A 17,927-nucleotide genomic window follows, 5' to 3' on the forward strand; every position below is an offset into this window, starting at 1 on the left:
TTACTTAACTGCTGAACCTCCACAAACACCAGCAAAAATAAGTAGCTGCTTCTTCAAAGCAGAGGATCAGATCCCAGTGGGGTCATCTAATGCAGGACCAGTCAGATTTGCTTTCTGTTACTCTCACAAGCCTGTCCTGGGACAATTCCTCAGCATCTTCCATCTTCATGTTAACACACCGATGTTTCCCAAATCTTCATGTTAACACACCAATGTCTTCTCACAAGAATAATCTTAGTAATACAGTCATTTCTGAGGTTCCCTCAAGCTGTAATGTACACCTCCTCCCTCCTGCCTTCCCCAGGAATGAACTCTTATACAAACTCAGTAAAGAACAGAAAATATTTTCTTTTTTTGTTATTTTTAGATATACAGGACAGTAGAGTGTATTTTGACATATCATACATACATGGAGTATAATTTATTCTAATTAAGATCCCATTCCTGTGACTGTCCATGATGTGGAGTTTCATTGGTTGTGTATTAATACATGAACATAGGAAACTTACATCTGATTCATTCCACTGTCTTTTATATTCCCACCCACCCTTCCCTTCATTCCCCTTTGTCTAATCCATTGAACTTCTATTCTTTCCTCTCCCCTCCCTTATTTTGTGGTAGCATCCTCTTATCAGAGAGAACACTTAGTCTGTGGCTTTTTTGGGACTGGCTTATTTCACTTAGCATAATAGTCTCCAGTGCCATCCGTTTACTGGTAAATGCCATAATTTCATCCTTCTTTATGGCTGAGTAATATTTCACTCTGTATATAGACCACATTCAGAGAATGTTTTCATTCGAGTAATATGTGGTAAGAGCCTGCTTTATGCTAGTGAGACACAAAGTAGAATGGCTCTTGCTTTGACAATTTTATTTTCAGGTGGGTCTATGAAGAGCAAAAAAAGTAAATTAGTAAATAAGAAAATACCATATGTGAATAATAACTGTGAAGGTAACTAACTGGGAAATTGTTATAGGGAATGATTAGAGGAAATAATAAGATTACTGTGAAAAAAGCTGGCTGGGAAATAACTTCTGGGTTGGAGATACTTAATGATGAAGATTGAAAGTATACACACTCAAAAGACCCGATGGCCAGGGTGGCCAGAAGACAGGGATCTTGGTGGAGTGTGGTGTGAAGTATAGGCAAGGATTAAATGATGTAGTCCCTTGAAGGCAAAAGTAAGAAGTTTGGATTTATTTTACTTTCAAGTCCACCAGAGAGTTTGAAGAGAGTTAGTTGAAACTGCCTAATCTTCATTTCTGTGCCTGCAACTCTGGCTGCCATGTTGGCATGAATTGTATAGTGGTAAATGTGGAAAGTTCTGGTAAGATGGCTCTGGCAGGACAAGACAATGGCTTGATTTATCATGACAAAGTGGAGACTGAGTAAGAGACCCCAATAAGATTTGATAATTTTATCAAAGTCAGAGATAGGTTTAGCTTTTATTAATGAGCTAATTTGGGTCAGGAATCGTGGCACATGCCTGTAATCTTAGTGACTCAGGAGGCTGAGGCCAGAGGACCACAAGTTCAAGAAGTTTGAGGCCAACCTTATCAACTTAGTGAGGTCCTAAGAACTTAGCAAGACTCCTTCTTAAAATAAATAATAAAAAGGGCTGGGGATATATCTCAGCAGTGAAAGCATCCCTGTATTCAATTTCCTGTACGGGGTTGGGAGGAGAGCTAGGGTTGTTCAGAGACAACACTATTAACTAAGAGAGAAGATACAGATACTGGGAATTGGGATGTGGCCCTTTCAATCTTGGTTTGAGCAACCAGGAATTTGTGGCTCCATTTAATCATAGGTGGAAAACTTGGAGGAACGGATTTGAGTGGGGACAGAGGAAGCTAGGGAAATAAGATTCCCATTTTGGCTTATTTAAGATTTAATTGGCTCTTAGGCATCCAGGGGTGGAAAGAATCAGACCAGACTATTGAAAATAGGGGTCCAATTTTCAGGAGAAATATCAGGGCTGTGGATGTAAATTAGGGTATAGTTTTAAGCTATGGGATTGGATGATATCAGATAGGAAGAAAGTTTATATGGAGACCATGAGGACTCAAGACTGGGACCTAAATGTACTCTAAAATTGAGACAGTAGATAAAGGGGCAGGAACCAGAGTACAAGAAGGAGAACTGGTAGCCAAGGAGGTAAGAGAATGACTGAAAGCATTTCTAATACTAAAGCCAAGAACAAAAAGTGATTTGAGGAGAGAATAGTCAACTAATCAAATACAAATGAAAGACTGAAATTATCATGAAGAAATGGCCATTGGGTTTCACAAGTGAAGGTTAATGGGGACCTTGCAAAGTTTATTTTTTAAGTGATTATATCTGATGAAAGGAATGTGATGTCCTACTTTTTCTACATCAATTTCATAACCAATCCAATGTTGAAAAAAAAAATTAAGTGGAAAAGTGTGTTATCTAGACTATAATTTCAGCACAGAAATATTGACTATTAATAAATGTAAAGAACTGTGCTACATTATGTAAAGGACAAATTGAAGAGCTATCATTACCTCATCTGGCTTAAAATATTTTCCAATCAAAGAGATTTCTAAATGTTAGAAGCATTTTCTACAAAGTGGAAAGGTAACTTTTTCTATCCAGATATTCATAATTTCTGGCTATATTAAAATCTGAAGCCACCTGTATTATAGTTATGAAGTAGAAATAGAGAGGTATCCCAAAAAAATCATTTAACTTAAAGTAAAAATCTATTTGTAACAGGTGTAAGTGTCTTTTCCATGACTTGAAATGATAGACATTTTTTTTTTCTCTACTTCAGGTATGGTGACATGGTGCCCAAAACCATAGCAGGGAAGATTTTTGGTTCCATCTGTTCACTGAGCGGCGTCTTGGTCATTGCTCTACCTGTTCCCGTGATTGTTTCCAACTTCAGTCGGATCTACCACCAGAATCAACGAGCAGACAAACGAAGGGCACAAAAGGTGTGTACTCAGCTCTGAGAAATCATGATTTGGCGTCTCTTGCTGTTTATAATGAGCTTCAGAATTTCCTATTGGCTACTCAGTGCCAGGTTGTTCTATGCTAAACAGAAATTGAACATCAGTGGCTCAAAGCAAGGAATATTTCTGAAATATGCTCCAGGTCCGTTACTGGTCTAGAGATGAAACTTCACCTTGACAATGTACTTGCAGTCGTTCAAGCCTGGTAAGGTCTATCATGATCACCCACTACCTCCCCAAGCCTTTCCTGGAAGTGGCCCATGACTATTGAATTAGCCAAAGCAAGTCACACAGCCACGTCTAATTTCAAAATCAGCAGGAAACAAACCTACTATGGGGCTGGATGCAGAAAGTAAGTAATAATTGATGGAGAGCACTAATTACAGCAGTAAATTCAAAGAAAGATTCTTGGCAAATTTTATTAAAATCAGGTTTCTAGATCTGATTTATTTAATCTCTACGAGGGATCAAGCTGGTTCCGCTAGCTTGACTAAAGTGTGTCACAGATATTTTGTTTATTTGCAACAGGAAGTAGGATACATATTATGATTTGTAACTGATTTTTACTTCTGACCCAGCAGTTTCCTGTTTCTCTGATCTTCTCACCAGTGACTTAATTCTCCTAAGTACATATCGCAGACCTATTTGTAAAATGGGAAAACATTAATATTAAGATTATATCAAGTACATATACATCTACATACACACTTAATAATATTAACAATATTTAATGTCATGGGTGACTGATCATATTCCAGGCATTGGGCTAACGTTTTTAGAAATCTAGCTAATAGAATCTTCACAGCATCTCTAGAAGTTGGTTACTTTATTCTTCCAACTTTATGGATGGGAATCCTAAGGAATTCAGGAATTGAGCAATTCTAAGGTCACATACCTGATGAGTTGGAGAGCCACCATTCAACCCAAGCCAGGCTGGCTCTCAGTTTCACACAACATAAACATTACCATCAGTTGTGTCTCAGAAACACTGATGGATTATTAGCATACTCCTCTTCCCCATTCTGTGTCAAAATAGTCACCTGGAAAGGCAGGGCCCTTTTTGCTTAAAAATAACTTTAGGGTTGGGCACAGTGGCACACACTATAATCCCAGTGACTCAGGAGGCTGAGGGAGGAGGATCACAAGTTCAAAGCCAGCCTCACCAATTTAGCAAGACCCTAGATAACTTAGCAATACCCTATCTCAAAATAAAAAAATAAAAAGAGCTAGGGATATGACTCAGCAGATAAGCACCCCTGGGTTCAATCCCCAGGACCAAAAATGAAAATAATGATAGAAGTCTCTTCTGTAGTTTCCTCAATACTAAAACTGCTGTATTTCCAGTATCCTTCATGGTCACTGTATCTTTGTCCTTCAAAAACATCTTTTATTAAATACCTAGAAACCGTTTATAACCATGACTAAAGCAGATGCACAATTTGGATAATGTGGTATACCTATAAGATATCATGAGCGATTTGGTGCAGTTCATAACTGGCTTTATAGGTAATTACAGAATGAATTTTAAATATGCTTTTGAGCAATTTTTCGTCTCTTTAGTAAAGTATAAAATCTCACATAGTGTGAACTCTTTGGAAAGTTCAGGTTAATCAGTATGGTCATACAGTGTGTTGTCCAGAGAATTCGTTTTATATCTATTGTCACTTGTCCTCTTCCTTCAGCAAAGATCACTGTTTCAACTTTGGAGTTGATTATTTAATAGACACATCTCCCACTCTACCCCATTTTTGGACTAATAACTAGTTTTTAACTCCTACTGATAAGAATAATAAATATCCCAGATAACATGAATGCAGAGAACTGATCATCCAATAAACAGGGAGAATTTTAAAAGGCGACCTCTGGGCCATGGTGACCTCATGCAGGATTCAGGACAGACCTTCAGAGCAGCACTTGGAGGACCTCAGGCCCCTCTTCCAGAGCACTTTGTTTAGGACTCTTGGTCCTGCCTACTTGGATCCCCTACTGGGCATACATCCTCTGAAATATCACACATCCCCCATGAAAGCTTACCTTGCACCACCCACCGATCTCCGTTCTAGGAACGCTTTCTTTTAACATAAGAACCACTGTATGAAAACTATAGGAAGCACAAATGTGATTATCAAATATCCAATTCCCAAAATGTCTGTGTTTTTTGGAATTTGTCATCTATAACAATAAAGAAAGTCTTAGAATATTTTAGAAGCCTTTTGGCTAACTAAATTTTAAGAGCCAAAGTAAAAGTGATGTTATAAAAGTATACAAATTAAAAAGCATGTTTTAAGAATGACTTTGGCATTTTAAAAATATCATCTGTATTCTAAATTTCTGCCACAATACAATGAATTTTACATATGAGCACTAGAAAAATTGGCCTAATAAGCCAAATATAATAACCTAACATAATATATTCAGTTAATAGTCTATGGCCAATAAGCTAAGCATAATCCTCTAAGAACTTAGGTATTCAACAAAATAATTTAACAAGGGACGTTTCCAATTTTCCTTCCCAGAAGATTAAAAAAAAAAAAAAAAAGCAGAAAAGCCTCCATTAGGCTAAGAAAGTTTGCATTTATCTGGGCTGGGGTGACTTGACAGATATTAAGGTTATGCAAAAATAACCAGCTGATTCAGTCAAGCAAGCAGTCTGCTCAATAAAAACATTATTCAAGCTGATCAATTAACGTAATATTGTAAAATGGTTTCTTAGATCAAATTTTTTGGTGTTTATTCCAATTGCCAGCTCCAAACTCTAGGAAAATCTTGAATGTGCATAATACCAAGCCTTTGAGAAAATTCTGCCATCACTGTCAGGGATACTTTCTTTCTAGGCTCTTCCCCCAGCATATATTTTCTCTGATTTCATTACACACTGCTGCCTTTTAAAAGGGAATGTATTGTTTACCCCCATTTTTATCAGTCCTTCACAATCTGAACTGCACATGGACATGTGCATAAATGTAAGTTTTTACTGAGACCTTTCCCCTGCCCCCACTGTGTGCAATGTATTTTAATAGATCTATTTTTCCACTCAGCTATTCAAAAGGTGTTTATTGAATACCTTCCAACAGGTGGTAGAGTTGATATTTTAAAGCAAGTATTTGCTTTGAAATATGAATAAGATCATACATAATTTGCAGATTCACAGGGTAACCTTTGTTCATCATGTAATAGAAGCAATGGTGATTATAACTGTAATTTACAAATACTAGTAACAACAACAAACTCTTTTTAGACTGTCTAGTATGTTCCAGGTGCTTTATAATATTCACAATCAACTTACAAAGAGGGTGATATTATTATTTCCATTTTACAGGTAACTTGCACACTAGCACACATTTGTTGATTAAAAGTCCAAGACCAGAAAAGTCTACATTGTTCATACTGTGAATTCTCTGTTACCTAAGGGATTTTCCTGTAAGGAACTCAGAATTCAGTGAGAAATTTAGAATCAATGAGCTACTGTGCAATATATATGAATATCTTATTCTCACATGGAGATGATTTTTTACATTCATACAGATAGATGTTACTGATACTCTGTCATTTATCACATCCTGCTATGGTACTTCTCAGACTTTAGATTAATTGGAATCATCTGGAGAGCGTGTTAAAACACAAATTGGATCCTGTTGTTAAAACACAAATTGAACCCTGTTCCCAAAGCTTCTGATTCTGTAGTTTTGAGTTGCAGCCTAAAAATTTGCATTTCCAACAAGTTCCCTGTGATACTGCTACTGCTATCACACTCTAAGAACCATTGCCAAGTACACTCAGCAAGGTCCAAATCAGAAGATTTTTTAAACATAATTCTAGAATAATGCACAGACAAGAAATAAATCCTTGCTGGAGCCTGAGAATGATCTGGTTTAGATTATCCACTACTAAAAACAAAATTATTCAACTCCTACCCAAGTTTCTGTGGATAATCTAGTTTTTTTTTTTAAATCTGTCTATATTTTAATGATCACCTGTTATATACTCATATAGGAATTTGTGGATTACATACTTCTCCCTACCTACTCCAGGTTTAGCCTTGTTGAATCACCTCCTCTGCTCTTAGCTCTCCACTCCTTTCCACACTACCTAATGTAACCACCTGGCAAATTCCCATTCAGGGTACAACACTTAGGTCACATATCACTGCTTCCATCAAAATTCTTCTGAGTATTGTAGGCAACCTTAGTTCCTCCCTTTTTTCTCCCACAATAGTGTGTATAATCTATTATCATGTATTCCACTGTATTGTCCCTCTCCTCCACCGTGAAGAGTAAAATGCAGTAAATGTGTGGCACAAAATGGCACTGGTATCTGTGAGAGGTCCTGGGTTCCATACTTGGCACAAAAAGTAAATAAATAGAAAGCATTATTTTGCTTCTGATGCCCTTCTACATCTTCTTTCGGTGTTCTCACCTTTCCCTACCCAGAGTCCTCTTACCATCCTGTCATTTTTTCAGCTGACCCAATTCCCTGACTGTTTCTGCCCAGCACTGCCATCCCAGGATTCACCAGGCAGGGAACATTCTACTGCCTTCCACTGACTTCCTTCCACTCTCACTTTTTTATTATTGTTTGGTACTAAAAATTTGTCTCATTTTTAGGGCAGCTACTTTCCTTAGCAAATGGAAAGATTCCAATAAACTCTTTAAATTTTTAAAAGCTGAGAAAGCTTAATATGTTAAATCCACATGAAGTTTTTTACTAAACCATAAATGAAACAAACAACCAAACATGAAATTTCCAGGACACATGTTACGGGAAGTATGTGGACTGATATCTGAGGAATAAGTAATTGGCTGAGATTACCAAGGAAAGAGATTTTCTGTTTTTTTCCCTTAAACTGCCGGGGATACCTTAATTCTTCAAAAGTATTGAGACTAGTTTGTGATTTGATGACAAGATGGTCCAGAAACATCCCTCAATCTGCAGCACATCTTATTTAGAAGGTGGCTGTTCATTTAAGGGAATTGCTAACTCAAAGGTATTTTGTTAGGGATCTTTCTCTGATTGGTGCTCAGGCTCTATTCCAGAAAATACATTATAAATTTAAATAGTATTATTTGTCATAAATAAGAATCATCTACTTGCTAAAAATCCATTGTGTTGCCCTGCATACTAGTTTCTGAATGCTTTGTCTGCATGGAAGTCTGTTCCACGTCAAATTAATTTAAGAAAAATTGTACACTATGTCCTCCTTTTACCCTCACATATGTCGTGAAGAACCCAGCTGCTGGGAAAACCTGCCTAACATCTCAACATTCCCCAGTCTTGTCTTGGCCACAGAACCAGTTATTTGCTTTATCTGGTTCATTTGGATTTTATGCATTTCACTTATCATTCCTTGCAACTGACTGAGAAATCCTGCTGAGATTAGAGGATTAGGCAAAACTGAATTTCTGAGAAATTGGGATGAATGGGAGAAATGTGCTTAGGAGTTGAACAGTTTTTTCCCAAACACCACCAGTATTTCTTAAAGCAGATAAATAGTTCAAAAATAACCACCAAGCTTTTATTCTAAAACTGACAATACAAACTCCATTTTTAATTAACACTTTGGAAACCTTCTACTTTCCAATCGACCACAGTTAATTATTTACTGAAACTTCACCCTGATTTCCATTTTTGTTGCTGGCAATTTGCCATGACAAGAAGTTCTCATTTCCTTCCAGGGTAGGGTAGAGGATTGGAAGGATTTTTTTTTTTTTTTAACCTCTCAATTATACAAACTGGACTTGCCAAGATTGTCGTACTGCAGAGGTCATAAATAAAATCATTTTCTAAAGTACTTTTATAAAATAATTTCCCTCAATTACCTGCTGGAACCAAAGTAATTTAAGACCTCAAAGGGGTCTTGAAAACATTCAACAGATATTTGGCATGTACCACCAATGAAACAATATTGTGTCAAAGTAAGACAAAAGAGGCTGAACAAAGATGAGAGATTCTTTTGCTAATGCACTGTATAAATCTAGCAAAAATGACCATGCTGTCTCTAAAACAACATATTTTTCTCTAAGGTTAGAACCATTTCTATAGTAGTGATGGCTACTGTATGCAGATTTGCCACTGTATGAAGAGAAATATATGACATCTTCTTTTGCTGGGTAACATTTTTAGTTAATGTACATGTCTCATTAATGAAAGAATGACATAGGTAACTATGATATAGGTGATATTATATATAGTAGTTGCAAATTAAAGAGAAGGAAGGAAGGAGGGAAGGAAGGAAGGAAGGAAGGAAGGAAGGAAGGAAGGAAGGAAGGAAGGAAGGAAGATGGAGAGGTAGGCAGGCAGGCTGGCAGTCAAAGAAACCAAGGAGAGGAAAGAGAAAGGAAAGAGCAGGTAGAAGAGAGAAGGAAACCTAAAAAGCAAAAATGTTTCAGGAGAACAAAGATACCTAACTAAAATTTCAACAATAAGCCCTTTCTGGAAACCATTACATAAACTGCTTGTTTCTGAATTATTATGTCAGTTCCAAGTCTTTTCCAAAAGTGCTTATATCACTTTCCATTGTTTGTTGAGTCAGGCCTGAAATTCTGGCCCTGCAGCCCAGCATTTAAGATGAAAAGTTCTTCTACTTTCCAACTTCATTCTCCAGTATTGCCCCAATCTTTGAGTGACCTAAGCATTACATTGACAATGAAGAGAGGAAATTTGTCATTGTTTCTCAATGCTTATAAATATGAACTCCTTGCAACCTATTTTAATCTGGAATCAGAGCCTGGAAAGACTATATTCAGAGGTGAATGTGGAGTTAAAGCCACGACAGTTATCTTAAAGCTACTTTGAGAGCTTCAAACATCTCAGGGCGACTCTCAAATGATGTGGATGCAAGAGCATCTTGTTACAACGACTTTGAAGGGAAATTTGGTAAAGCCTATTAATTGAAGGAAAATTTGGTAAAACCTGTTAATATCACATGTACACACACATCCTTTGATGCAGGAATAATTGCTTTCAGAAGTTTGTCTTGCAGAAAAGCTCATGGTAATAATGTTAAAAGCAGGAAATATTACTTGCAGTAGAAAAAGATGCTTTAAAAACTTAGTTGGTAGTTGGCAGGCCAAATAAATATGCCTTACTCATACAGATAGGGCACATAGGGCACATCCATGAAAAGTAAGAGTTTCCAAGATATGGTAAAAAAAAAAAAAACACACACACACACAACTAAGTGTAACAGTGTGAGGAGTGTTGTTCCAACTGAGTAAAGATATATATGCCATTCTATATGTATACATGTGCTTGCTTTGATGTGCTTAGAAAGTTTTGGATAGGATTTCCTAAGAAGATTACCCGTTGTTTACTCCAAAGCATAGGAAGAAGATGGCTCCAGGATCAGAGAGACTCGATTGCTTGTATATCGTTTTATAGGATTAAAAGTTTTATGATATGTATGTATCTGTTTTCTGCTTTAAAAATCTAAGTAACTTTGAAGTCCTTACTAAAAAGAACATTCTAGGGCTTGAGACTAAAGATAGCATCTGTGTGGGGTGGTTAGAAAGGGAAGAGGAGTCTTCTTAGGGTCAGTTTATAAGAAACTTCTTTTTCAAGTCACCCCAGTTGCTATGTTACATACACTTGCAGAGAGATTCATCACAAGAATAGAATGGACACCAAAGGAGTGCTGCCCAGCGGGTGCAAAGCAGGCATCTTCTCTCAGTCTAATCAGGGGTGTATCTCCACACTCATAAAGTAGAATGCCATACAGGAAATCAAGCTGACCACCTAGTGTGTTCAGTAACACCACTCTGGTGATGTCACTCTAACAGTGAACAACTGAAGTGACCACCAGAAAAAAAAATTCTCTTAATTGAAGAAAAAAATGTTCAAAAAATTTTAAATGATTTTATAGATATCTTTGGATGGGCTTGCTCTGTTCCTCATTTCAACAAATTCAAGAGTGAAATAAAACAGATGAGCATACAGTTGTGTGGACCTTGCCAACAAAGTAGATAAATTCAGAGATTTTTTTTTTTTTAAAGAGAGCCCATTTTATTCAGCAAGGGCCCCGCATTTTCTCCTTTACCAGAATAATTTCAAAGATTAAAGTTAAGTTGGAGAACACAGATACAGCTGAATAGTGGTTCTAAGAATGGAAAGAAGGAAGGAGGGAAAGAAGGAAGGATAGAAAAAAGGAAGTGGTTCTTAGAACTTAGTTACTAATTTTATAAAGGACATTAGTTTAAATGAAAAGGAGATGGCAGCTGATTTACTGGTCTTCATTTCATTAAGTTACTCAGATTTGGATAAATGAAAATATAAGTAAAGTAATATTGCTATTTTTCTCTTGACACAATTGAGAGAAACAGTAATAAAATAACTTCATCTTACTGTAAAGACTTAATTTCAATTCCTGCATGCATAACCCGGCTCTAAAGTAGTTAATTGGCCTTACTAATAAATGTTAACTAAAAGAAAACATTCAAAAGAGGACAGGAGCATATTTGTCAGTAGTTACATGTTAAAAGTTGGCTTGCTTTTTAAAATATGTATGCTGACAGTAGGATAAAGCAAGACTGACTTCACTGTTTGAAGAATACCACACATAAGTATTGATGGGATGTTCATTTTTTTTTTGTCCTGTAGAAAGCTAGACTGGCCAGGATCCGGGCAGCCAAAAGCGGAAGCGCCAGCGCCTACATGCAGAGCAAACGGAATGGTTTACTCAGTAACCAGCTGCAGGTAAAGTCAAGTTCTTTGCATTTTTTAGTGATCAGTTTATTGGGTAATACTAATTTAGTTCTACTTAACCGTATAATTTTATTGGGGATAATTATGAAAATGGCTAGCAAAACAGCAAAAGTGTTATTTTTTTTATAATCTCCTCCGGTACACTCCAGTTGTCTGTAGCTGGTTAGAAGCTGTGCTATGGAGTATTGCCAGTGGGTTATGATTCCTAAATTCGCAATCAGACAGCGTCTCTACACTATCTCTAATTAACATCAGAGAGGCAGAAGATGCTCAATAATTCAAATGCCTAATTCTTTTTTTATTTAAAAATTGCTCATGTTCCTTAAAGTTCAGGTAATGGGGAAGCAGAGGTGATGCCCCATCTTGTTTTACTTCTTAATAAAGAGAGAACACCATTGATTCGGTGTTGGGAATGTCACAGAGTCTGAATGAGAGACTTTTACTTCAAAACTTTCCTTTAATATTTAGGATTTCCATCATCTTTTCTTACAAAATATCTTTCATGTAGGTGCACGATAATGGTTTCAGGATTATCTAAGTACGAGGTTAAATTTTATTATCTAAAGATAAATGGCTCAGGCTTTCAAAGGAAGTTGGTCCTTGAATGAGTAAAAGAGATTTAAATTTTCAATTCAGGGAGGCATAGTCTAAAAGACCAGACCTCTAATTTGATGAAAATTTGTATGCTGATCATTCAACTTAAAAGCAACTGCACATTTGTCTGTTTTTAGTTTAAAAAAAAAAAAGTGCTGCTGGTGAGCCTCAGAAAATAGGCCAGATCTCTGTGCAATTGTGTGGTTGAGATTCTTGCTGTTTGCAAATAAAATAGAAGCACCTCTGTTTCTTCTGTGTTCACAGTCCTCGGAGGAGGAACAGGCCTTCATTAGCAAGTCAGGCTCCAGCTTTGAAACCCAGCACCACCACCTGCTTCACTGCCTGGAGAAAACCACGGTAAGGAGACAGCACAAGGGCCTGCCTCTGCACTCTGACACTAGTCCCATTTGCCTTTGTGCATACACAATATTTCCACGTATTATTTCACACTCTGCATTACTGGAAAATATGATAAAAACCAAACAAACAGAAAACCTGTAGTATCTGAAACTACTTTGAAATATCATAATGACATTTCGAGTTGGAAATTATTTTAAGAAACCTCTGTCTTAACTTAGTAGTATCTTAACTCTAGTCGTAAGATATCAGTTAAATGTAGTTAGAAAACTGTCTTCCAATACAGAGTCCAATAAAATATTCTGTCTCATCTGTTTTTAAAATTTTGATTAAAAAGGGGAAAATGATATTTCAAGTATGCCAAACATCTGGTAAAGGGAATATCAATAGCAAAAAAAAAAAAAAAAAGAGAGAGAGAGAGAGAAAATAACAGAATAGAAGCAAGTAATTCACAGATATAATAAATAGAGGTACATAGCAAAAATGATCAGTTTGCATTCAAAAGAAATGACAAATTTAACCACTGGTACACCTCTGGGTGTTGAGGAAAAAGTTTACATTTCTTCACTTACAGGCACTAAGTGGGACTTCTCCATAGTAAAGACGTTCATTCCTTAGTTAGCTAGTCAATGTGGATCACAGTTTGTGATTACAGAGCAGAACAAAATTTTTCATCATATTGAATCAGGTCAGCTTCTTTACTCACCAAAGACACATTATATGTATTCTCAATTTCAATATATTTCACATCAATTTATTTACCTATGTAACCATGCAACCAGTATGTATCATTTGCCTGCTATGTGCTAATAGTGAGCCAGATCCAAGACACACCATGAAGTTAGTATGGCCTCTGTCCTCGTTGAGTCTCCATTTATGGGACAAAATATTAACCATGGGTGTTACTAGAGAAGAGGTATGAGCAGTGGGAGAACTGACAGGGCCACAGTGGAGTTGGGCAAAGAGGGTGGAACCCCTAGGTGACAGGCTCAGACAAGGCTTCTGGAAAGAACTTGAGTTGAGAACAGAAGGATGAGAAGGAGGTAAGCAAGGAAAAGAAGAAAGAGGAACTTGGCCTAAGGGGAGGCAAAAGAATTTGAGGGTGACTCAACGGAGCAAGTGGCATGGCCCAAGAGGAAGCAGAGACAGTGGCTGGATAATGTCAGTCTTTGGAGTCAAGTGAGCAATTTTGATTTTTGTGTCATGATAAATGGAAATCAGTTAAGTGTTTTTAACAGGATAAATACATAATTATATTTGCATTTTTAAACAAATATGTGGACAAGTCTATAACCTATTAGTACTTTCTTAGTACTTACTTAGTATTAAGTTTCAAAGCATAATACTTTGGAGCTCAAATGATACTTGGATGAACTTAAATGATAATGGTAGAATGCATTTACCTTTGTCTTTTTCCTCATTTCCTTTTTTTCAATTACTTTACCAATGAAGACTACTTTTCTTAAAACCCAAAATTACTTTTAACACCACCTATAAAAATATAGGGTAACCAATAACAGAATGACTTCTTCAATTCTAATTGCTAAGGAGATAAATTAAAATCTCATGCAGGATAACTTGCATTATGTGTGTGAAATGTGCATCGTAAAAGAAGAAATCAGATGATGAATCTTTTGTGCACTTTTTTTTCTCTAAAATGTAATATTTAACATGAAATTTTGCCTTATCTAATCAAATTATTCTCTGGACTCTAAACAGTAGAATGTTAAATTTCATGTGTTTCAAAATGCTTTCCTCAGCAAAGAGATGACAAAATGAGTAACTAAAACAATCTATTTCCTATTAGCCAGTGAATTGCTTCAATTGTTTTACTAATATTTTAGGATGAGAGATGGTTAAGTGAAATTCGGTATGTGCAAAGTATTCCATTAGAAGGCCATTTCTGTGCACACAAAGGAAAAACAGTAATTGAAGTTATTCTCTAGCAATTCAGACCAAAATGTTTCCCTTCTATTTCTGAGGTAAAAATTCTTGCATAGGCATTTTAGGAGGCAATTCTTTACTAAACATTTTAAGAGTAAAATTGACACTGTGCATCTATAAAATAGGGTGTGTGAAATGATGCCCCGTTACTGATTGTCTGTGGGCTAGAAGGTAGTGGGTGGAGAACAGCTGGGGCAGTGTGGTGCAAGCCTGCAATCTCAGCTTATCCCAAGGCTGACGCAGGAGGATCTCAAGTTGGAGACCCCAGCATGGGCAATTTAGCAAGAACCTGTCTCAAAATAAAAAATAAGAAGGCTGGAATGTAAATGAGTGGTAGAGCAATGTTCTCTACCAAGGTTCAATCCCCAGCACTACACACACACATGTGCACACACACACACAAAACACACCCTGAACACAGACTGAAGTCATGAGTTCTCCCTGTGATATATCACAAAGAAAAGAGGCCATGAAAGTTCAGTGCTCATTCCTTCTGAGTCAAGCACAGTGACCCATTTTACAGATAAACATTTTATTTTCTTAGCCAATAAGTTATATTTTCTTATATACCAGAAATTTTAGGGAAGCTTCTAAAGAAATCAGAAGTGTCTTCAATATCTTATTTTCAGATGAAAATTTTTTTCAATCCCATGTGAAGGTATTTGCTACTATTTAACAGTATTACTCGTGGTGTTCTATAAAATAACCTCTTTTCATGATTTCAATTTGTTTAAAAAATAAAGTCAATGTAAATTTTTAAATTTCCTGTAGATATTCTCTATATTCATTTCAAGGGTTTTTTCCCTTCTAATTTCTGACTTCCTGATTTTATGCTTAAATTCATAAATTTATATTGTAAGATGAAATTAATTTGTCAATGGACACTGAATCCACCGGCACACGTCAATCACTCAGTCTAACTAGAGAGATTTTATTTCCACACAAATGTCAAAGAAAAGTGGTTCTAATCTTCTGGAAAATGGTGTTAGTAAAAGAAAGCTATACATTTTGTTTATTTTAATTTCAAATGTGCTTCTCTGAAATAGAATCATGAATTCGTGGATGAACAAGTCTTTGAAGAAAGTTGCATGGAAGTTGCCACCGTCAACCGTCCTTCAAGTCACAGCCCCTCTCTCTCTTCACAACAAGGAGTCACCAGCACTTGCTGTTCACGCCGACACAAAAAAACTTTCCGCATCCCAAATGCCAACGTATCTGGGAGTCATCGAGGCAGCGTGCAGGAACTCAGCACCATTCAAATCCGGTGTGTGGAGAGAACTCCTCTATCTAACAGGTACCTGGATGAACCTACTGGTTCACAGGCTCTGTCCCTGCTGTCACATTGCCACCTATGAGCAGGGAAGTCCTAGCTCCTAGGGCTGAGAAAGGGACAAAACTGTGCAGCAAGTAGGAGAAGGAGTCCACTGGCATATCCCTTGGGGTCAAAAGTAGTAATTATTTTTGTCAGTATTAACAACAGGAAGAAGATGACTAACAATGTTTTTTATTGCTTCAACTTTACAATTTTTTGTTTGTTTGAGCAAGGACCTCTATACCCAGGAGCCCCAGATGTAGACTCAAAGAGCCTGAAATGACAATCAAAACTACTAAAAAGACAAGTGAAACTCACATCGATATGAGTGAAAGTTATTCAATAGTACCTAAAATATATTTGTTCAATATAACAGTGAAAATTAAAACTATACCTACACAAATCTCTTTTATTAACCTATACTTTTGATCCAAAAGATATTTTTTGGCTACATCAAATACAAAAATCAATCCAATATCAAAAAGATAAGTTAAATTCTAAAATTGTTTACCAGTTAATTTATGTAAAATTTATGTGAAACTTTTACACTTTACTTTTCATTATTTACTATTTTTTTTACCATAAATGTCTAATAAAAATAATACATTTAAATTACACATTAAAAAGATCAACTTCTGCCAAAATGTTTTTTACTTCATTCTTTTATTTGAAGAGCATATATTCTTAGAGTGACCCTCTATAAGTTCAGTCTTGCTTCTTTGTTAGCATTTAAGAAGCTATGTTGAAAACCAAGATGAGATTCTGATTCAGACTATGTTGATTTATGAAAATTGGACCACAATGTTAAAATTTAGGACAATGAAGAATTTTTATCTTTAAGATATTTTACATCCATCATAAAACAAAGTAGAAAATGGTGACAGTTTTAGGAATCAAATATTATGACATAAACATTTTATTCATTTTCCATGAAAATAGTTTTAATTCCTGTTTATACCCTTCTTGATCCTTCTCCTTCTGCTTCTCCCAAAGAGTATAACATATTTGTTAAGAATATCTTTTGAGAAAACCTTCAAGTGCTAGATGGGAACAGCTACCTTTTTTTGGCTTCTTAAGATGTGATCATCACTAAATTGAGGGTTTATTTGCATTACATACTTCAAAAAGACACAATAATGAAAGGATTTTGTGGACAAAGGAATTGAGAAATCACATGGCATATCAAATTCTGAGTTTCTATCTTAAAGTTATTTTACTTTGCTCAGTTCGGGCTGTCCAGATCTTACCTGGTCCTTTTTCTTTCTTACATTTATAATGCAGTTTGTTTGAGAAACAGTTGAGCTGGCTTTAAGAATTGTCTTTAATGTTAATCAACTGGTTAATGTTCAAGATAATATATATTAAGTTTTGATGTTTCATATTAAGTTTTGATGTTTCATTTTTACGTGATAATTTTCCTGAACATTTAAAATGTTACTTACAAGCATTAAAATGTACATTTTTCAGCTTCATGAAAAAAATTTAAATAAATATCTTCTTTTCTTAAATCTATTTTTTTTCCTCATCAGCCGATCCAGCTTAAATGCCAAAATGGAAGAGTGTGTTAAACTAAACTGTGAACAACCTTATGTGACTACAGCAATAATAAGCATCCCAACACCTCCAGTAACCACACCAGAAGGAGATGACAGGCCAGAGTCTCCCGAGTACTCAGGAGGAAATATTGTCAGGGTGTCTGCCTTGTAAGACAATTGGATTAGGTTTAAGAGAATTTGAGCCCTGGCTGTGGAAAGAATCTCAATGTAGAAGAAAGAAGAAAAAAAATAAATAAACGTTTTGCAGATTAAGACAGCAAAACAAGAAGGCTGATAGTGAAACAAAAATAAATCTTCCAAACTCGAGGATGTGAATAAAACCACCAATGGCATTTCTAGACAGAGTTTGACCTGTTATACAGAGGAATATTCTGTGGCCCTTTGACTTTGTGAATGAGCACAATGAAATGCCGCCTATTGATGCTTCTTATGATCAGAACTCTTTTTTAATAAAACAAATAAAATAAATCTTTGAACAAAATGTTCCAGTT

The 17,927-nt window shown here is 36.0% G+C and overlaps 1 protein-coding gene across 1 annotated transcript in view; it reads left to right on the forward strand.

Moving 5' to 3' along the window:
• The window catches only part of Kcnd2 (potassium voltage-gated channel subfamily D member 2), a 448,576-nt gene extending 430,989 nt beyond the window's left edge, over positions 1-17,587 (forward strand). Inside the window, exons 2-6 of the mRNA XM_026388726.2 lie at positions 2,796-2,958; positions 11,569-11,664; positions 12,532-12,624; positions 15,615-15,862; positions 17,410-17,587. Coding sequence (XP_026244511.1) covers positions 2,796-2,958; positions 11,569-11,664; positions 12,532-12,624; positions 15,615-15,862; positions 17,410-17,587 — 778 coding nt within the window. The remainder of the gene's footprint in view (positions 1-2,795; positions 2,959-11,568; positions 11,665-12,531; positions 12,625-15,614; positions 15,863-17,409) is intronic.
• The last annotated feature ends 340 nt before the right edge of the window (positions 17,588-17,927 follow it).

This window comes from Urocitellus parryii, chromosome 3, assembly GCF_045843805.1.
Source record: "Urocitellus parryii isolate mUroPar1 chromosome 3, mUroPar1.hap1, whole genome shotgun sequence".
Classification (NCBI taxonomy): Eukaryota; Metazoa; Chordata; class Mammalia; order Rodentia; family Sciuridae; genus Urocitellus; species Urocitellus parryii.